The sequence below is a fragment of the Botrytis fragariae genome, assembly GCF_013461495.1.
Source record: "Botrytis fragariae strain BVB16 chromosome Unknown tig00000006, whole genome shotgun sequence".
Taxonomy (NCBI): domain Eukaryota; kingdom Fungi; phylum Ascomycota; class Leotiomycetes; order Helotiales; family Sclerotiniaceae; genus Botrytis; species Botrytis fragariae.
In genome coordinates, this window is record NW_023500988.1 from 2365404 (window position 1) to 2387724 (window position 22321).

At 43.1% G+C, this 22321-nt stretch overlaps 5 protein-coding genes across 5 annotated transcripts; 2 read left to right on the top strand and 3 right to left on the bottom strand.

Annotated features, from left to right (window-relative positions):
- Window positions 1–211: 211 nt before the first annotated feature.
- Window positions 212–8797, top strand: Bfra_001885 (putative beige beach domain-containing protein; the record flags this gene model as incomplete). Its single annotated transcript, XM_037332310.1, has 6 exons — window positions 212–295; window positions 648–3300; window positions 3353–3756; window positions 3807–4287; window positions 4339–8699; window positions 8765–8797. The coding sequence occupies 6 exons, from the start codon at window positions 212–214 to the stop codon at window positions 8795–8797; spliced, it is 8016 nt and encodes a 2671-aa protein (XP_037196464.1).
- A 1489-nt stretch (window positions 8798–10286) lies between these two features.
- Window positions 10287–11516, bottom strand: Bfra_001886 (putative pectin methylesterase protein; the record flags this gene model as incomplete). The annotated part of the gene is made up of 3 exons (XM_037332311.1): window positions 10287–10431; window positions 10480–10897; window positions 11039–11516. 3 exons carry the CDS (start codon window positions 11514–11516, stop codon window positions 10287–10289), a joined length of 1041 nt encoding a protein of 346 aa, XP_037196465.1.
- A 4687-nt stretch (window positions 11517–16203) lies between these two features.
- Window positions 16204–17331, bottom strand: Bfra_001887 (uncharacterized protein; the record flags this gene model as incomplete). The annotated part of the gene is made up of 1 exon (XM_037332312.1): window positions 16204–17331. One exon carries the CDS (start codon window positions 17329–17331, stop codon window positions 16204–16206), a length of 1128 nt encoding a protein of 375 aa, XP_037196466.1.
- Window positions 17332–17696: 365 nt separating this feature from the next.
- On the bottom strand, window positions 17697–18030 carry Bfra_001888 (uncharacterized protein; the record flags this gene model as incomplete). The annotated part of the gene is made up of 2 exons (XM_037332313.1): window positions 17697–17976; window positions 18014–18030. 2 exons carry the CDS (start codon window positions 18028–18030, stop codon window positions 17697–17699), a joined length of 297 nt encoding a protein of 98 aa, XP_037196467.1.
- Window positions 18031–18678: 648 nt separating this feature from the next.
- Bfra_001889 (putative d-arabinitol dehydrogenase protein) lies at window positions 18679–19986 on the top strand (the record flags this gene model as incomplete). Its single annotated transcript, XM_037332314.1, has 4 exons — window positions 18679–19063; window positions 19115–19184; window positions 19241–19666; window positions 19749–19986. 4 exons carry the CDS (start codon window positions 18679–18681, stop codon window positions 19984–19986), a joined length of 1119 nt encoding a protein of 372 aa, XP_037196468.1.
- Window positions 19987–22321: the final 2335 nt, after the last annotated feature.

Sequence of the window (22321 nt, forward strand, 5' to 3'; positions counted from 1 at the left end):
ACTGATTTTGGATTGTTGATAGCTCATGGCTCATGGCTCAAAAGCTCCGAAAGGGGTATTGGCAATGGCTTCCGGAATTGATGGTTGACCAGGAATTGTTCCACGACCATAAATTCCGATGCAAACAGATACAGATATTTTGAAAGCCCAAAAGAATCAAGAGAAGAATCGTTCACAGTGCATTTTTGTAGATTTCATTCTCACTTCAATCATGACTTACATACAATATTCATATTTAGGCATGAGTTTTAAGGCTACAACTTTTAAGCTGGCTGGCCTTGCCATTGACGATGATGTTCATAAGGCTGACATCATGAATTGAGTGAATAGCAACAACTTGGGACCTATCTACAATGAACGTATGGTAATTTGGCAATTGAGATTATTTTCACTGCATCTCACATTTCTTCACATTTCTACAAAGTGTCAAAATCGGGTTGATACTGTTAACCCAGTTTCGTGTATCCCCACCTCGCGTACCTGTATCAAACAAAGCCCAACTTCGATGCAAGTCAACCTTGATCGCAACTTATTAGATTCCAATATTTCACAAGGACGCAGGATCGAACGAAATCTTTAGAAACCGAGATAATTCCAATAACTAATGCGGGGCAAGTAGAAAGATTGATCCCCCAAGCTGGATATAGGCGGGGTGGAACATGTCGACACGAGGCCGAAGACATCGCTCGTCGACTGCGGCATCAAATCCACCTGAAGCAACAAAAGCTACCGCAGAACTACAAGTCCTCCTAGATGGTCTATCTACAGCCCTCCAAAAGCGTCTTGAAAATGCATATCCCGATCTGCCATCAATTGTTGAACAAGTTCAGAGTATTCGGGTGTTTCTAATAGCATCCTCGCAAACATCGCGATCAAAAGACGACTTCAGACATCTCCATGGATACCAAATCCTATTGAGCACCCTTCGAGCGTTCTCGGGGTTCTATAACCCTTTCAAGAGGGATCAGCAAGATAAAATTCGACTCTTTGATCTTCTCGAAAACATATTGGGGGTGTTGGCACAAACATTTCGTGATCATCATGGGAATAGGAGATACTTCAAGCGCCGGGTAGAAGGAGGAGGATGGGCTGCTTTAGAGCAAATAATAGCTAGTATTGGTATTGGTGGTAGTGAGTCTGATATATGGACCGAAGCACAGCTTTTTGGGCGGCTTCTTGCATTCGCTTTGGACGACAAGCGATTTGAGACTTTATGTCAAATTGCTGCTGAACATCATCCCTCGAGAATCGAGTCGAATGATCTCGTAGCATCTGAAGATGTCAAAGACACAGTAATCGCACCCCAAGATCCGGAACGCGAGTCTGAAAACATCAAGAGCGATGAAGAAATTCTCGGGTTGGTGGAGACTCGTTTACAAGCCATCCTGCGCGAGAGTTCGCTGCTACATCATGCAGATATTGTTCCAGTTATCATAGACTTCTGGAAGACCATACCTCGAGCTTCCAACGCTCCGGTAAATCCAGCTGCATTGGTTGTTATTCTAACATTGTCCAAAATTTCTTCAATCTCAAATCACAGTTTGTTGGCTTTGCATTCGACGGGAGTAATATCCACTCTGCTTCCGCTTGCTTTCGATCCTGATTCTCCCCTTGCTACCACCGAGAGACAGATCGTCGAAAACTTGTGCGGTTCTTTGATGTCACTCGGTATAAGCTCCTTAAATGATGCCCAATATCTAGTCTCTAGCCAGTCTCCTATTGCCAGCGAATTCTTGCTTCGCACGATGAAGAAATCTCACACTCCTGCGTATATCCAATTTGACCTTTCTTTAAATGGCTTTGCTTCAATAGAACTTCCCACGCTCGCAAGGTCTTTTCCCCCACCATCAACGGTGGGAGGTTATACCTTCACGGCCTGGATTTTCGTGGATAAATTTGATCCAAATGCTCATACAACTATCTTCGGGGCTTATGATGAGACTCAAACCTGTTTTCTACTGGCGTATCTTGAGCAGGATACTCACAATTTCATTTTACAAACATCTATTTCCTCGTCGCGACCTAGTGTCAGGTTCAAATCGACAACGTTTCAAGAACGCCGTTGGTATCATATTGCAATAGTTCATCGACGTCCTAGAACAATGACTTCGAGTAAAGCAATTCTTTACGTCGATGGGGAATTCGCGGAGCAAGTCAAATGTCAATATCCGGCTCCTCCACCACCCACAAATGCTAGCACAGAAAGTTTCGCGTCCTTCACCTCAACCAGTGCGAAGGCACACCCAGTTCAAGCCTTCCTTGGAACTCCACAGGATCTCTCTACTCGTCTCGGGCGTGGCGTTGTCTTTTCTCGTTGGTCTTTGGCTTCAGCACATCTCATCGAGGATGTGATTAGCGACGATTTAGTAGCTGTCTACTATCGCTTGGGGCCACGATATAATGGAAACTTTCAAGATTGTATGGGATCGTTCCAAACGTATGAGGCATCTGCCGCTTTAGGAATGCGTCAGGAGCTCATGCACCCCGGAAAGGAAGATAATTCAGACATCCTCAAAGCTATTCGTGGAAAGGCTAGCATATTAGTACCGGAGTCTCGCATCATACTAAGCATTCTGCCTACTGCTATTCTTGGAGAGGAAGACCGACTAAAAGGACCGGAATCTCAACTTTTAAGGGGGCTAAATCGAACAGCTTCAAATAACTTATTCCAGTTGACACACAATAGTGGTACCTCCATAGCTATCAATGGATCGACGCCTGCCATCAATGATGCCTTGACTAGAGCCTATGGCACTGCGATCTTGACAGGTGAACCAGTAGTCATTGTTCCCCAAGCTCTGGACGATGCAATGTGGAGGCTCGGAGGCTTTACTGCAATTGGGCTGAAGTTAGTCGAAGCCGCCAACACAAAAGAAAGTATCGCTCGGGCTGTCGAAAATCTATTTGAGAGTATTAATGCAAGCTGGCGAAACAGTGAGGCTATGGAGCGAGAAAATGGCTACGCGATATTGGGTGCCCTTCTTCGTGGCAAGATGGGTGCCGGAACTGTTATTGCGACGAGGACAGGTAACTCAGACACCTCGAATATGAGCGAAGATGATCGTAATAAACTTGGTTTCCAATTGCTAAGCTTGGTACTGAATTTTGTTGGCTATAGCCATGAGACACCTGAGGAATCATTTATAATTAACCCTCTTGCATACCGTATCTTACTCGTCGACTTTGATATGTGGCGGAAGACAACTTCACTCACCCAAAGATTATATTATAAACAATTTATTACGTTTGGTGTCAACAGCAAGTACCATGAATTCAATTCCCGACGCTTATTTCGAATGCGTAAGTCTACTATACACACTTGAAATTGATTACCTTAGCTAATTGTCCGCAGGGATTGTGAAACGATTTTTAGATGCTCTGAAGGCCGAATTGTTTCCCGCGGATGTGTTTCCTTCTTTTATGGAAGCACTCACCAGTTTAGTAAAATGTAATATGACGGCAGAAGTCTTTCGTTCTCTTGCTCTTTTCATCACCTATGCATATCACAAGCCTACGGGTTCTGCTTCGAGAACCCCCAAGAATCCGGGGTCAACGCTCCCAACGCGATCCGGCACAATATCAAGGGGACCAAGAAGACCAACTATTAGCACTGTTTTCGATGTGAATGAGATAGCTTCGCCGACAATGACTAAGAGACAGCTTGGAAATTCAGTGCTCGGAATGTATACTGAGCTTTTGTGTGAGGAAGGCACCACTTCAAACATTCGAAAGTTTGCTAGGACTGTGACGAATAAGGTATTTATTCTAAGTTTGTAATCATTGAGATTTTCTCCTGACATTATTAGTGGCTTTTACATCTCTTAACGGAGGATGATCCACAGGTTGTGGTTCTTGGTTCGAAGATATTAGCCCGTCTTCTAGTGGTCCATGGCTCCAACTATGCGTCGAAATTCTCGAGTAAAACCGGAGGCTTTACCATTATGCGTCATAGATTGAAGAGGTGGTGGGATATCCCAACATTATGGCCCATTTGTTTTGGTATCTTATTTGGACATGACGTCGCGAATATTGATTTCGATCAGCCATTTGAGTTATACAATCTTCTGGAAACATTTGGCACAGGCAAAATTGTATATCCTAATGTGCTGCCCGTAATCATGACGATGATGCAGCATGGCTTGAAAGATGTCTTACGGAATCAAGATGACCCTGACTCGCCCCTTCACGACAAGGGCAATGGAAGAGATCAAGATTCACCAACAGATACGCTTAAGCTCCCAACTCGACATAGATCAATGTCTCTTACGAAAGAGCTTGAATCTCGGCGTAAGTTTGCTGCTGGTTTTCTTGCAAGACCTTATGCTAACCATGGAATAGAATCTCAGCAGCCTAAAAGAGAACGATTGGCAGAGCAAGTTGTTATTCTACACACAATCATCCGATTTCTCGCAGACTTGCATAGCAAATCTCAAGACTTTAGGGACTTCGCCTTATCTTCAGACTACGTCAGATATCTGCTTGCCGTTTTATTCCCTGTAGTTGTTAGTTCGGATTCTGTCAGTCCGGAGACTGAACTGAACTCTCGTGACTCTGCATTGACTTTCGAAGGCGACGATGTCATCATAAGACCGGTGTCTCGCGTGTCAGCTATGCCTACACCTATTGTCCGTACATCAACAGTAGAGACTCTCCTTCCACCTAGTCCTACAACTCTCAAAGCAAAGCCTCTTCGCCGGGGATCATCATTCGTGCTGTTAACATCTCGCCCCTCGGAGTACAGTCCGTCTTCTGCTAGACTTAGTTTGATCATGTCGCCTAAGAAAAGGATCGCCGCACAAAAAGTTAGTAACGCAATAGTTGAAGGTATGCTAGAACTAGTTGTCAACGTCTTCATTGACCAAGTCATGGCTCGTAAAGAGTTTCCCGGATTTGGACTGTTTCTCAAAGTTCCTCCTGGCTTCCAAGAACACCAGGCGTACTTCGAATCATACCTGCTGCGTAACATGATATCTCAGCTCGGGACTACTGTTCAGTTGGACCAAAAGTCATTATGGGAGCCTAGAGTCATCCAGAACATGGCTCGTTTTGTTCTTCATATTGGTGAAGCTGTATTCGAAGGCTGGTTTCTTGGCGGAGCTGAAACACTATTGGACTTTGCAGGAACAATACTAGAATACTTGGAGCGGCCCGAAGTGTCCAAGATCAAAAGTGTCCGCCTATGTAGTCAAGCAATTGCTTCGATCAAAAGTGTTTTCCTTCGAGTCGTTTTACTTCGTCTGTCTGAGCTTGATGTGCCAGAAGCTCCCGAGTCGGAAGCATTAGCGTTTATGGATAAGCTGCTTTATTGGCAAACTGTAGTTCTGTCTGCCGATGTAACTGAAGACAACTTCTTGAAACTCATCTGTTACCAGCTTTATGTCAAATTGGTTGATAATAAAGAAAGTATACGCTTGGCGGCTGCAAATCTTTGGCGCATATTGCTTGTTCAGAAGCCCGAAGAAACATCTAACATGCTACGTCATGCTATGCCTGGCCAATACCAGCATCTAGATTCAGGATTCAAGAAGCTTACCGAGTTAGATAATGAGACTTTTGCGGAATGGGTTGATAGCTACAGAGCTGAGCTCGATGCTCTGTTCTTTGGTGCAATGTCTCGTGCTTGGGAAGACTTTGTTAATGCGGAAAACGAAAAGAACGAAGACACTCTTAAAGTCCGCGTTACTAAACGACGCGAAAAGCTCAAGCAGTGGCATGCAGATGATCTTAATGATGAAGATATATTGTTTCGTCATGATCTTGCATCAAACTTATGGATGAAGAATATTTATGCATCCGAACATCTTAAGCACCAAAGAGCACAACAAGATCAACAAGATAATTTCAGTTTCCTCGTCTCTACCTTTTCGAGGATGGATCGAGAACTCCATAGACCCTGTGCTGTATTTGATCGCGGAATTCCCTTGAAGTGGAAATTGGACAGGACTGAGGGTCGGAATCGCATGCGCCTTCGTATGCTACCAGATCGCGCTGCTCCAAATTATGATTACAAACCCAAAAGGCGTCCCACTGAGACAAACACAAATGATCTGTTACAGGTTAACACTAAAGTTGGAGGCCTCGCCCCGTCTCAGCACATCGATTCAACACCGAGGTCTGCAGTGTCACCACCTAGGGATTTTGATGGCCAAAATGGATCTGAGAGGAATACTGAGAATCCATCAGACGAAACGTCAAATGAAAATCCGGATAATGTTGTTCAAGAAGAAGATTTTGAGCTTGTTGATGATCCCAATGAGCCTGGCGATGGCGATGATGGCTTTGAAGACAAAAATAGAAAGGTCATGCGTAGTCTTCAGAGAGGAGATTCAGTTCAACACGTTTTCAATATCTCTAGAATCATTGGACTCGAAGCAGTTGAGGGCCTGTTGATTCTAGGCAAGGATTCCCTGTATCTGATTGATAATGTCTTTCAAAGATCTGATGGAGAAATCGTGAATGTTGCGATGGCTCCTAAAGAGGAACGAGATCCTTATCTACAAATGATTGCTGGTCACAAGGCAAGCGAGAAAACGACCCAACCTCTCAGAACTGAGCAAGAATCAAGAAGTTGGAAGTGGAGCGATGTCATTAGTATTTCTAAACGTCGCTTCTTATTTCGAGATGTTGCTGTGGAAGTCTTTTTCACAGATGGTCGTAGTTATTTGCTTACAGCTATCTCGGCCACTCTTAGAGATGATTTATTTTCAAAGCTTTCTTCAAAAGCTCCACATACTAATGGTAGCTCTGGTTTACCAAATCCAGAAGATGGCTGGCGCCTTGAGGCTCTCAAGGTATCAGACGATACACCAACTACTTTCGGCTCTAAATTTGGCAGCATCTTCAACTCTTCTGCTTGGAATCCAGCAATGCGACGATGGGCGAAAGGGGAAATATCAAATTTTCACTATTTGATGCTCGTCAATACAATGGCTGGTCGTACTTTTAATGATCTTACACAATATCCTGTCTTTCCTTGGGTTCTGGCCGATTATACTAGTGAAGAGCTAGATCTCAACAATCCTGCTTCATTCCGAGACCTATCAAAGCCGATGGGTGCGCAGCACAACTCCCGTCAAGCGGACTTTATTGAAAGGTACAAAACATTTGCGGAAATGGATAACACTACTCCTGCCTTTCATTATGGTACTCATTACTCATCAGCCATGATTGTTACATCGTATTTGATCAGACTTCAACCTTTTGTTCAATCATACTTGCTACTTCAAGGTGGTAATTTTGATCATCCTGATCGATTGTTCTATTCAATCGCGAAAGCTTGGGATTCTGCATCCAGGAACAACATGTCTGATGTACGAGAGCTCATACCAGAATTCTTTTACCTTCCAGAGTTCCTCACGAATAACAATGGATACAATTTTGGCTTGCGACAAGGGGATGGTGGAGGTATCGATACTGTTGACCTTCCACCTTGGGCCAAGGGCGATCCTAAAATTTTCATTGCCAAACATCGCGAGGCTTTAGAAAGCCCATATGTGAGTAAGAATTTACACCAGTGGATTGATCTTATCTTTGGTTGCAAGCAACGTGGAGAAGCCGCTATAGAAAGTGTGAACGTATTCCACCATCTTTCATATCACGGTGCAAAGAATCTTGATACTATCGAAGATCCAGTCGAAAGGCTAGCTACGATTGGAATCATTCACAATTTTGGTCAAACACCTCATCAAGTATTTTCTAAACCTCATCAATCTCGAGAAGATATGCGTCAAAAAACAAAGAGACTGGATACTTCCGCAGAATCTCTGACACGACTACCATTTCCATTGATAGAAAGTCACGAACGTGTCGCATCACTCACTTACTCCGCCAAGTTAGATCGACTTCTCTGTTCCACAGCATTCCGTCTAAATCTTCCTCCAAGCTATGATAAATACCTAGAATGGGGCTTCGCCGATAACAGCGTCCGGTTTTACTTCAATGACTCTAAAAAGCTCGCTGGACTTTTTGAGAACCTTCATCAAGGTCAATTATCTACCATTATTTTTGCCTCTTCACAAACACTCATCACAGCTGGCGAAGATTGTGTCATTTCCGCTCATACAATCATAACATCCTCGTCAAAAACTGTTGACCTCCAACCTCGCTCTTCTCTCTTCGGACACAAAACACCTGTGACTACTCTCGCAGTCAGTAAATCCTTTAGTACAATGCTTAGCGCATCATCTGATGGTGTCGTCCTTCTTTGGGATCTTAATCGTTTAGAATTCGTTCGCAAACTTACTCATGGTCGTGCTGTCGAATGCGCACGTATTAATGATATAACTGGTGATATTATGTTATGTCGCGGTCAAAAGGTTGCTCTCTATACCTTGAACGGTGAAGCACTACTCGAGCAAAATGTCTGTACAGATCTAGGACATGATGATTATGTACATAGTTGTGCATTTTACGAAGGTACTGGGAATGAATGGTTGGAGAGTACATTATTATTCACGGGACATAAAAGAGGAATAGTGTGTATATGGCGTAAAATAGTGGGTAAACAAAGTGGGAAATGGGAATTAGAATTGGTGAAGAGATTAGATCATGTGGATGAAGTAAGGAGAGATGCCAGTGTCAATAGATCGACAGGGCCGCATGGGAGGAGAACAACGATCAATGGAAATGTGGAGGCGGGTATTACTTGTGTGGTGCCCATGGAGAAAGGAGTTTATACTGGGGATGAAGAGGGGAGAGTGGTGAGTTTTGAATATTTTTTTTCTCTTGATTCTATGAGAGTGGAAGCTAATTATAATACCAATAGTATGAATGGACGTTAGTCCAACGCGAACGATAAACTAGCAAGGACAAGACAGAGCAAGATACACAGTCAAGTATAGAATTGATTATGTCACGATAGTCCATACATAGAGCAGAGGTGAGGGAGGTACTATGGTATTCAAATCTTCACTGCCTAGAACAAAAGAACAAAAGATATCATGAGGATTGCGAGGCGTAGGGCGTTTGTTTTCTTTTCTTGCTCCTGGGACCGTGTCTTTGCAAAATGTAATTACAATCAGTACAAATCAACCTCTTGTTTATAGTAGATCTGGGTTCAACTCCTAGATTTCCGATGGGTGGTGGTGGATGGAGCATTTGGCATTGTTAGCATTGCTTTATGAGGCGATTGTAGTGGGAGCTGCGAGGAGAAGGGGAAAATTATGTATGTAGCGTGTGCTTCTTGGTATGGTACCTAAGGAGATAGATAGATATCCAAAATCATGAATCAGAGTATCAAAAGTGCTGATTTTTATTTATTTATTGTTTGCATTTGATGCTCATTTCATTATGTACTTGTTTATCGATATTGTTTTCGCATCTACAATTTTCCCTTTTGCGGCGCGGCTCAACTCCGGCCCGTATTCCTCCTACCCCACTCACCTACGCCACCTGCCCCGCCAAAATTCACACAAAACTGATGGCAAACCCAAATCAACCAAAGCGTCCTCACTCAGATGGTTGAAAAAGATATCTCTATTATTTTGAAAAGAAGAAAGAAGAAAGAAAAAAAACGCAAAAAGAGAAATTCCGAATCCGGGAATCGAACCCGGGGCTACCCGGATCTGGTTGATCACCATGAAAGCGAGTTATGTTAACCCCTACACTAATTCGGATTAAATCGTTGTTGTGATTTGATGGAATACACGAAGGAGTTTAACAATATGTAGGAGAAGATGTGGGGAGTGAGTGATTGGTTCATCGGATGGGTATGGGTTTGGGGGTTTTAATATCGCTGTGGTGTTTATTGTTTTTGTGTCACAAGAATAAGAGCGTTCTAAATATTCTGGGTTAGAGGGAGAGTTGTAGCACATTGATGGTACCTACCATTGGATACTTGGATTGTGTTTATGGTACATAGACATCTAACCTCAAGGGATTGCAGTACACTGATAATGATGGGATTATGTGGAAGTTGTGATATTTTCTTTAGGTTACGGTATCTATGAAATGGGTTGAGCAACGAGTATATAGGTTTGTTGAACAAAACAGCTTAGGAAATACACAATTCAATGCTGTCGAATCGCAATCGGGAGTGTATTGACAGCCACTTACGATCTGTCAATTATCTGCCCATGAGGCGGAAAGTGTTGAAGAAGAATATGGGCTTCACTGTAGCAAACACACAGAATCGGAAAAGAAATGTGAATCATCAATCATCAATTCATTATCTAATATCGTCAGATCCCAACATTATATCTTTGGAATCCCTTCATTCATTCATCACTGCCCTTTCACATTCAATCGTTTGGATCTCGTTTTTAAACGAAAACCTCATAGTTATCTCTTTACAAATAACTGCTGTCAACCCACCATTCGTTCAAATAAGCACTTCCCAAAACGGTGGTGATGGGAACAGCTTTGCTGATGGAGGAACTGAAGGTTGCTCTTGGACCTTCGGAAGCAATGGAACCAGGTCCAGTGTTGCCGTATCTGCAGAGAATTAGCATTTTCCTATGTGAAGTCAGATAGACAACTTACTCCTCAAAGACAACATATTCAGTATTGGCGGTAGAGCTACTCCAAACACTCCATCCAGCAGCCTTGATGTTGTTTCCCAAGTAAGAATTTTGGAAAACGACTCTGGCATAGTTTTGCCATGGACGTCCCAAGTAATTGTTGTAGGTGGTGACGCTGGAATTGATGTTTTGAATGTTCGAGTTGTTGATCACATACCAAGATGGGTTACTGTCAGAGGCACGTCCGGATGCAGTGATGGATCCGGCGGCAATGGTGCGGATGTCGTTGCTCTCGAACCAGGCTTGAGCGGTTTGACCAAAGATGAAATCGATGGCGCCGACGACGAGACATTTGGCATAGAGTTGAGTTCCAGTGTTGGCGAGGATAGTATCTTGGTATCCGATAAATTGAGTGGCATAATATCCTTGGTTTGTGGTGTCTATGAATAGCGTGAATCAGTATTTATCTCTAATGAAAACCTTGGGATATCAAAGTTGAAAGATGGTAGATAATGAAGTTTCTCGCGGAGGAATACTTTAGGTGGGATTGCGTGCAGAATTTATTGAACCAATGAACTTACGGGCAGAGATAGCAAGATTTTGACCGTTGGTACTGATATGTCCGAATGTGTTCTTGATAATGAGATTGTAGACCTTGGTGTTCTTGTTCCATTGACGTAAAGTAGCTGTCAAATCATCGGAGGTAGTATCTTTAAGTGCAAGGTTGTAAGTCAAAGTGACTTGGTTACCAGCATAGGTGCTTGCATCTGTAGTATACCCCTGGATTGTGAGGTTGGATTTGAGAGCTGGAACATATACTTGTTCGGTATAGGTTCCAGGGTAGATGAAGAGATATTGAGGTGTGGTAGTAGTGGTGGAGAGGGCATTCACTCCTTTTTGAAATGTTGTGTATGATCCTGATGTTTTGCCGGTTGCGTCGACAATAACAGCACCTGATGGTGCAGAGGTTCTGGAGACCGCTCGTGCCTCTAGAGGAGCGGCAGAGACTGCTCCTAGAAGAGTGGCCGCAAAGGAAAGGATTGGAATTGAGAAATACATGACAATCGATGTATGCAAAGGAAAGCAGTTGTTGTTGTTGTTGTTGTTGAGAATGGGTTTTTTATGAGAAAACCTTGGTGTTATATACTTGAATACTTCAAGCTATTTCATTTATGATTGGTGCAAGAAAATTGATGAATTTGTCACATGCACCGCCAAAGGTAGTGAGTATTTTTCCGTGATAGATTGATGACTTGGCTGGATAGATGAAAGCATGCAAGAGCAATTGAGGGCTTCCTCTGAATTGCGACATGGGCGTGGCCGGACTTGAAGCCAAGTGCTTGTCTTTCCGAGCTTGACAAACTTTCAAGTTAGATTGAGTGACCGCAGCACCGTTGTGAGAACAGGCAGGCGGTGCTCGAAGCTGCAATTCTCATTGACATGAAGTGGAGCGCAAAAGGTATTGGAGCTAAATCCCAATCTTTGGGACAAGACCCTGATAGATCTTCTGCAATGCAGATTACATGATAATCCGCTAGCAACTTTGCAAGGTAGGATGCCGCGGAAGCTAAGAACGTCGATATGTATGTCACGCTAACATGTATTCATCTTTGCGTGCATTAAAAACATGCTTCTCGTATTCTTCATCTGATTTTGTTTCCAATGAACATATGGGTCAAAGATATGTTTTCGAGAGATGGCTTCATCGTGTAAAGCATTGCACCATTTTTGTCTCACCGCCTAAGCTTGCAAGAGTTGATTTGATTTATGAGGACATATTCACTTGTTCAGTGGACGAACGAGTGATCCAAAACACAAATTAAGCCATATCATTATACAGTTGTAACAATAAAGATCTAGATGCTGCAAACACCGTGGTTGAAGAGAAGAGACTAAGAATTTTGCCGGCGCCGAGCCTCATAAAATGCGAAGTCTTGCCTCGGTTCTTCCCGAAGATTTATGGTTATCATCAACAATATCACGATTTCCTGTAAAGTTCACGTACAGCCTTCGTCCCACAACAACGCCGGCGAGATGCGGCTGATGCTGAAAGATACTTAGTGGGTATAGATACATCGGAATGCACCCAAGAGAGGAAAACGATAAATTTGGAAATTCAATGGGTTTCGCTGGATCAGGCAATGGCCGTTGAACAAACCCACTTAAGTTACATGGGCCCAGCTCGAGTTGTCCGTACCCATAAGGCTTGCGAACGAACATTGAACATGCTGCATCTGCTATCGCATCCATCATGCACATCCGATATGTGTTAACCAGGCACGAGAGCCGATTCGTCCCAGTGGACAGCAGGATCTCGTCTATTTCCGGAGGCTCCTCATTTTAGCAACATTCGATCCCACATTTTTGTGAAAACCCTTCATTACCCACGTGTTTGGATATCAGTTCGAGCCAATCTCGACTTTCAATCATTACCTAGACCACATTTAAACAACTCACCATATTGTCGATGGGCGATTGCCGCCGTGGAATGAGACATCACCATCTATTGTTTGAAGCTATGACAGATACTCTGTCCTGATACCTTCGATACCACGATATCTTGCTCATCGTAAACAGCTCCTCCGTATGCCCATGGGTGCAAGAGTCTGTCATAATCTTCATACCCTCCACTGGCCTAGCAACATCGGTGGACATGCAGGTGTCGAAGTGCCACGGGAGAAAGAAACCCCCATAAATTTTGCTTTACAGCTCTTTGTGATCCCTCATCTTCTTTAATACTTCGCTTATCCATTCTGTAGTGAGATAAGCAGCCATCAAATACTGTCAGTGCCTTCCTCTTTCGGGCTTCAGCTCCGTTTCTCAAAGCTCTGTCCAAGTGGACTTTTCTTAATCAATTTTCAATATCAAAAACTGATGCATACCTCTGCCATCCTCCACAAAATCTCAAAAATTGACATCTTGTTTTCCTCTCATTGCAATATTATCATGGCCACGGTATTCTCGATTTCTTGGCGCCAATATACTTTTGAGATATAAACTAAACATTCCTAAGCACCCTCGGCACATCCAAGACCAGCTTATCGTTGAAAGAAGTCTAAGCAGTCCATCCCACTCGGTGACTCGGGTGTTAAGACTAGTTGCCTTGGATATAGCAACCACATCAAACACAGGACAAATATCAACATAATCATATAGCGACGTTAAATTGTGCTATTTGAGAGGAGGCTGTACAAAAAAGTCTTTACCAAGAGTTTGAGAATGATGTTTTCCAAGTACCATACATTTTTTCGTTATCAATGTTGCCACCAAACTTTGATTCATAATTTAAAACGAATATTGAACTCAAATATGACGTATTCCCTCATCATCACAATCAGCTTGGTCAGGGACTTGGATCAGTTTGATATAGTGAGGACCCTCTATGCTACGACTGCAAAGGTAGTGAGAGGGCATCAAGTCGACTCGGAAAGCCTTGAAGAATTTATGGTTAGGATCTACCAAAAGAGGAGCTTTTACCTTGGGGTTTTCAATATGACTTAAGAAAATAGATTTCATAGTAGGGAGCCTTCAAAAAATGAAAATTTTTACTGGTGCTAGGTTATGCAAATACTCATATCATCTCAAATCCTTCATTGCTATTCACACATATCTACCATGGTATGATCTCAAATTCTATTAGAGTCATGAGATTTCAGTGGATTGGAAGTACCTTCATACAAGTAAACTATTTTAGACATCCAGTACATCTCAAAATTGAAGCAGCTTCGGATAATCGAACCCTCTCGGACAATGCAATTCTTATAGACGATTAAATCTTCTCCAACAATTAACTTTTCTTTACATAGTAGATCATTCTCAGACACTCCTCCCATTCCAACTCTTCATTCCACTCCATGTTCTCACCTTATTTTAAACCTTCCCAACGCAAGACACCCACTTCACACAGCTCTCATCTCATCCCTAAACCATATGCCATCAGCCTGCTGCAAATCCATTCGACCCGGAGTTATCGGAGTACGCAACCATCTTCTAGTAACCAGATCAAATCAATCAATCAACTCAGTATCTTTCATTATCAGAAATCTACATTCTCATTGTCCCTGCTAGTACAACCTCCCTCCAAGGTTTTCTCCTCTTCTTCTCATACTCCTAACAACATATTCATTTTTTCCAAGGCAAGCCCCCATGCAAAGCCTAATCAATATTCTCCAATATCTCGTACATTCCTAGCACATTTCTCTGCATCTCTATCGCTATATTCATGATTACTATCCCCGGCCATCTATTCTCATTCCATTCAGCCGATTCTGTTCCTCCTATGTCTCAATCCTCGCTTGCATTCATCTGTAGCATCAGATGACAATAGATCTGAATGTATCATGACATCTACTCTCCCCCTCCCTCTACTCCCTCCAACATTTTCTCATCATTAGGATTTCCCTTCACGTCACCACCAATATTATGACGACATATTTTCCCAAGCCATAAGTCAGAACCACACACCTAGCCATCTCAGACTACTATTGTCTTAATTCCCGAAATTCATATTCGAGGAACCCAGAAAGAAGACAAATGATCCCCTCAATCTCCACTTCATATATCCCAGCCCATACGAAAGCGTAATCGCACAATATGAACATTTCTCCTCACAACCGTACGGAATATCACCCATTCCACGCCCCTCTATTGGTTCTATACACCGCATCCCGCACCCTCTGGCCCCTTCAACTCAGCGCACCATAACACCTCTCTCCAACTCATCACCTCCATACATGCACCTCACTTCCTACCCAAATGTCAAAAATTAGCCATCATAGCAGTTTGCCTCCTCTATCGCACACCCAAAAACAACTCCCATACATACATACATACATACATACATAAAAGCATCTATAATCCAAACCCATAAAAACCTTCATCCTATTATTCCCATCTCCATCCATCAACAAGCCCAAAAATCCACATTTCGAATATTCTCCAAACCTCATCTCAAAATCCATCCCATCTCCTCCCCTCCCCTCCGCAAAACAGAGACATCAGCCAATATCCACCTCACACTCGACCTATCCTCCTAAATCTTCTAATCCCCAGCACCTGCACACACCAGAAGCAGATTAAACATAGACAGAAAATCTCCCATCTCCTCGCATCCGCGTATCGTATGTCAAAGAGAATATTGCGAAGCATATATTATAATAGTGTGCGAGATCAGTGTAGAGGTAGGAAATGCATACACATACGTGCAATGTAAATCGACTAAATTAGCTACAGATAATAAAGAAGGTAGAGAAGGACAATGGTAACAAGTACGTGGCCAGTGAAAAAGGAAAGAAATATGGATGCCCAGGCCGAGTTCTCCACCTTATACCTTGAATTATTAGCCAGTTTGAAGGCATACCAATTTACTAGTTTCTACTTCATTGAATCAGCATAGGAAGCATTGTGAATTTTGAATCAGCTCTCCAAAGCAACCTGTAAATGAAATTGAGTTATAATATGACATGGATGATATTGAAACATTCAAAGGCAATAGACGATCGCTTGATATATTAATACAATTGGCACGTTGCAAAAAAAGTCACTAGTTGCTCATTATCCGACCCCTTGCCCCCCTTAAAACCCGCATGCCATTTCCTGCAATCTCATCAATCTCGCCATATAAACTTCTAAGAAACCTCTTGCCAAATTCACCTCCGATTATCATAATTGTGGCAAGGTCATTAAGAAGAGCCAAGACCACATTTTCAATTCAATCCAATTTGATTGCATTCTTTCATTTCGTTGGTTATTCTTTATCTTCCCTGACAATATCTGCGTAAACAGGGGGTGGACCTTGGTGTTGAATGAGACCTTTTTCTTCTTCGATGCCCTCTTCAACACCAGCATCTTCTTGCTGAACCTTGGTGTATTGGCTTTGAGATCCTCTACGGAACAATAAACGCCACATGAAGATAACAACATGGCCAACAACCATACCAACAAGACTGGCAGTGATTCCTGCAACGACACCAATGATAACTGGAATGAAGACGTGTAGGACAACACTTCGCAAGAATCTGGCGATGCCGTGGTGTTTGTGAGAGAATCGATGAGGTCTACCATGACCACCATGACCTCTGTGGCTGTCGTGTCCTCCATGATGACCGTGTGGACGGGGACGTCCATGACCTTGAGGTCTGTTGTTGTGGGAAGTTGGTTGGGCTTGGCCACCGCAGCCTTTTTTGAGAGCTGAGAGTTTGTCGGCCATAATTGCTCTCCATTTGCAAAGCACCGTCGTACACTCTTGTCCATCATCGATTGAGTTAGATAGATGACTCTTCGGTGGTGATGGTACAACTTGTGCATCGCCAATCATCAACTTTCCACTTGGTGTCGTAAGAATCTTGAGTTCAATGTTATTGACGGTATCCACGAATGTATTTCCGACTTCGAGAATCTCAAGGGTTGCCATGACCAGATCAATTTGATCTTGTTTAGAATATGATATTGGCTTATGGATACGTAAAGCATAGCCTAGGTCGGGTTCTGCGGCTTCGACCCATTTGTTTTGAGTTGTCTTGATCATTTGTGGAGCTGAAAGACGTTCGAGACTGGAGTCCATATCGATGGGATAGAATTGGAGTCCATTAAGAAGTACACGATCGAGACCATTATCGTGCGAGACGGAAAAATTGAACATGAGTCTATTCAATCCCGACAAACCGTGTCGACGTCCCTGTGAATCCAAAGTCTGGACGGCGATTGGACAACCAGGACAGTCGACAGCCAATATTCTGCCTTCTGCCTCGATAGCAGCATCGAAAGGTAAAGAATCTATAGCATTGCTGGCAGATTCCGAAATGGCTGGAGGTAATAGAAATGCTTGACTAAGGGTTGCGAGAGCTGCCCCCGCTCCAAGTGTGATAAATCGCATGGTGATGTGGATCGATAGATTGGGAATATCGTGGGGTAATGTTGTGTTGCTTGCCGTCAAAGAGAATATAAATTGTCGAAACCGGTAGACCTGCTACTTTATGACGAGGTCTGGTAGAATATTCTTTCAAACAGAATATGTGGGATTTTGCGGAAATAATATGAGTGAGTGAGTGAGTGAAGTATAGGTAGGCTATCGTGTTGATGGTGAAAAGATGAGGAGAAGTTACGGTTTCATGTCAAGCCTGAGCGTCTCAAAGGGACGATAGTGAAAGGAAGCGGCGAGGTTCCACTAATGGGCACAGCCTCCATAAATGTCACTACCTACTAGGTAGTAGGAACGCCGTAATTAAACCATATTCTTGACTAGTAAATTGAGCACGGGGTTTTAGCGTAAAGAAAGGATGGTTTCGGCATTTGCTGTTTGCGGTGCACGTGATGTGGCTGGTGAGCTTGTGGCTGTTGATAAGGCACGATTATATAATCACTATCAGCAATCACAAGCGAGCCATCAGAACAAATAGATTCCGACTCGCCGATTCTTTCAAGCACAGAGCTCCAGGTACTTTGTTTTGTATTGCAATTTGAAATGGAATCCCACGATGCATGAATCTCAAGATGTGATTGACCACATTTGGGTCTTGTACTATTGAAATGTACCATCGGAGGTATGTACCTCGTACTCGTCACACACGCTCATACGTACATACAATCAACCAAATCACAGCGAGAGAAGTAATGAGCTGGACTCGTTGGGCATTCCTCTTGCAAGTATTGAAGCCTCAACAATCACATCTCACGATGTATACCGTCTTGCACTTTTTTTCTTCCTACTTTTGCCACTATTTTCCCCATGTCTTTTCCTACTTCTGGGGTCTGGGCATTGAGCTTCTTTTGTTTCCCTTACTTTCGGTGTAGCAACACTCAGACCGAATCGATTCAGCAATGGGCGACCCCCACTGAAATACCAACTGTATCCATTATGAGTGGAGAGATTTGGGGAGCTGCACTGTCAGATGATGTCAACAAACCCTTGGTACATAGTAGCTATCATTTCTGTTTTCACTCTACGTCAAGTACCAAGGACCTTCTTAAACTAAGTACCAATTTTCTCGAGAACACTTTTCATTTCATACAAGAGCATTCATTGTCCATTAAACCTTTTCATTCTTCAATTGACTTTGAACGAATATTTTTGAATATTGTGAATCTAGTGCCCTTTTTATAACATCATTCAATTATCTCAACCAGATCAGATTTCCCGTTGCAGAGACTATCTAGCCTGGTCGCCATCTTTTGGACCTTTTCTTAGTGGGTGTATACTTACATTCTAACAAACACATCAACGATGTTCCGATCACAACTTCTCAGACATACAGCTCGTGCTGCCAGAGCTTCAACAAAGGCAACTTCATCTCGCACATTACCAGCTCTATCCTCAAGACCAATCCACAGCACAGCTTCCCTCCGCGAGAAGCTTGATGATCCACCCCACGAAGGTTCTTTTGCACGAACCGATTCCTCTGTACATGTCGAATACCCAGAAGAACATGATTTGCCATCCAGTAAGCCAGTACAAGGCAGAGGTGGGCTTCACTTCAAGCGTACACTTGCATCTTTCTCTTTGGAAGGAAGAGTTGGTGTCGTTACCGGAGGTGCCAGAGGCTTGGGACTTGTCATGAGTCAAGCCATGGTTATTAGTGGTGCTGATATTGCAATTGTTGATATGAATAGTATGTGCCATCAACAAATGTCAAGCTGATGTTGTGCTAATAATGCAACAGAGGAAGAAGCCGAAAAGCAAGCAGGAGAACTTGTTGCTTCATTCAAGAGAGAGAACCCAGGAGCAGAAAAGTAGGAAGAGTAGCTTTACTTTGATCTTGTAACCAAAGGCTTACGCATCATTTTAGGGTTCCAAAGGTTACCGCCCATTACGCAGATGTCTCTTCTCAAGAATCCGTCGATGCTGCTATTGCCGAAATTATTTCCCAGCACGGAAAAATCGATAACTTGGTGACATCAGCTGGTTTCACTGAGAATTTTGAAGCCATCAACTACCCAATCGATCGAGTTCGAAAACTCTGGGGTGTCAACGTGGATGGAACATACCTGTTTGCAATTGCCGTTGCAAAGCACTTGATGGAGCGTAAGGCTCCAGGAAGCATGGTGTTTATTGGCAGTATGTCCGGTGCCATTGTCAATGTTCCACAACCTCAAGCGCCGTACAACGCGGCCAAGGCTGCTGTCCGACATCTCGCTTCATCCTTGGCTGTCGAATGGGCTCACGCTGGCATCCGAGTCAACTGCATCTCCCCTGGATATATGCTGACTGCATTGTAAGATTTGAGCCCCAGAAAGACCCCGTGGGGGGTTAATTTTTCCTTTCATGTAAGCAAATGCTAATTACGGAAACAATAGAACCAAGAAGATTTTGGATGAAAACCCAGAATTGAAGAAGCAATGGACTTCTCTTATTCCACAGGGTAAGATGGGTCAGCCCGAAGATCTTATGGGCGCCGTCACTTTCCTTTCGTCAGACGCATCTAACTACGTTACTGGAGGTAAGAACATTTTTCTCCGCAAAGCCCCTTTGAGTCAACTTGCTAACAACATCCCAGCCGATTTACGAGTAGATGGGGGTTACACTCTCACATAATTGATCCTTGTTCTTCAACGGGTTATCAAGTGTGTTTATAGCGCCTTTTCTTATGTTCACAAAAGCATTAGATCTTCGAACCCGAGTCATATAGGTGGGAATGGCTTACTGCTTCCTTCCCCTTCCTACTCGGCTTAATGTAGCATGACGAACTTTATGAAATTTCTTTAAACAACAGACTTCAACTTGACATTCAGTGTGGTGTTATTTACGTATCCTACCTACATACCCGCTTGTCACTCGTGTAACCTTCCGAACAATCACAAGATCATCTATCCATTCATCTATCTCCATTTGACTTCTGCAACCATCCCTTACGATATCACGTGTAACCCCCCACCTAAGGTCCCTTTTCTTCCCCTTTTCATGGTGCATACCTACAGTGCGCTCTACAACATCACTGCATTGCACAGCAGCAAAAAACAATTCTCCGAATGAACTTGTGACTTGTTAGACCCTTGAAAATCGGGGGAGGGGGGTTTAATTTTTTCTCATGGAGGTTGGTGCTGCACGGAGTGGTTTGGGTATTTTGGATTAGGCTGAGTTTTGGGGGGTGGAATGGATGGGATGGGATGAAGGAATCAATGAGTATACTATGGATCGTAATAGATCTTGTGAACCTGAGGGACAACTAGGTAGGTATCTATGTAGGTATATGAATAGTCAACTCGGGATTGATTGGAGAATTGAGAATGAAGAGTGAGGGATGTTGAATATTGAATATTGAATTTGATCAGGATGGATGTGGAATTGTGAGGAATAGGTATCCAGGTAAGATGCCTAGGTACCCTTTAGATCCGAGTTACAGTTACAGTTTACAGTTACAATTACAGTATGTGTGTATTGAAAATAGCAAGCTATTGATTCTGCAATGGAATACCAATCAATATTGCTACTCGTGAGCTTCCATCAGCATTTCAAAAATCAAGATAATCTACCTATTGAAATATCTACCTACCTAGTATTGAAATCTGTTGATTTTGCTTCCAGAGTACCTAGGTATGTAGAAGAGAAAATTTGCCGAGCGCGTTGATGCACGCACATACAGACATGCAAAGCTGTTCCAGTCAGATGCTGTCGATGATGGCGTTGTTGAATGTCAATTACTGATTGGTTCGATACGATCGCCCTTGTATTTCTGTAGTTGGCACAAAATCTACCTACAAGCCTACCACTGCATCTGATTCTGAGTGTGCATCTGGCATTTACCATCAGCGAGAGCAGAGCAAGAAAAAAAAAAGACTCGAAGCCATCCATCCATCCCATCCATACATACATACATAGTTTTCACCGATAAAAAACATGAGGCTCACCCCAGAGAAGAGACATACCTAGACAGCCCATATTCAAATTCACGTCCACATTCACATTCACATCCACATTCACCTTCATATTCATATTCATAAGCGTGCGCTAGGTAGACAAACAAACACCAGGGAGATGAGAAGATTGCTGCCCAATCCCTAACATGATTGCCCCGACTTCTTTCCCCCTCCCAAGCCCGCAAGTTGTATCAGGGGCTGGGACGAGAAAAAGTTAATATATTTTGAGGCTTGCCTTGCTCTGCGCCGAAGAAGAGCTCCTGCCCCTTCATCACATCAGGGCGAAGAATATTGGGACACCAGATAGACTCGCCAAAAATTAAACCCCTTTCGAAGAATGATATCTTTGTTTTAATAATCAAATAATGGTATGGAACTATAATTCTAGTATAATAGAATTTCAAAAAATTCATTAACGATACGCTTTGCAAATATTTCTTAATAGATTTTGCTTCGAAATACTGATAAGATGATTTGATCTTGAATTATTGAAAATGGGAGTGAGATTTTGAAATCCCCCAGCAATTTTTGGTCCTGATGGCGCCACCCTCGCAGAAGAGCCCAGCGGAAAAAGAAAACGAAAACGAGAAACACTTTTCTAGAAGCATTTTAGTGAGTAGTCGGAAGGAAGCTAGAAGGTTGGAAGGAACAATTTGTGTTTTCTCGGGTCAGGATACGTGAGACATGGCTCCATGAGTGGAGTATAGAAAGGGCGTGCGCGGGCGAGAAAAAGGGCAAGGGGCGGCTCGGCGGCATTGCTATGGATGGATGGCTTTTCCCCTGAGTTTGGCAAACTTTTGTTTTGCTTTGCTACGTTAGATTTTGGGTCGTGTCGTATGATCTCGGACGGTTTAGGACTTTGTCGTTGGGTGCTGTTCTTCCGAGACAGTGATTTGCTTGATTGGAATGTGGAATATGGGGCACGTTTTCTGCTGGCCTCGGGATAAACACGCGGGATGGGTGGTTGGATGTGAGAGATCCTATCTTCCGCCTTGCTCAAGAGTAATTAATGA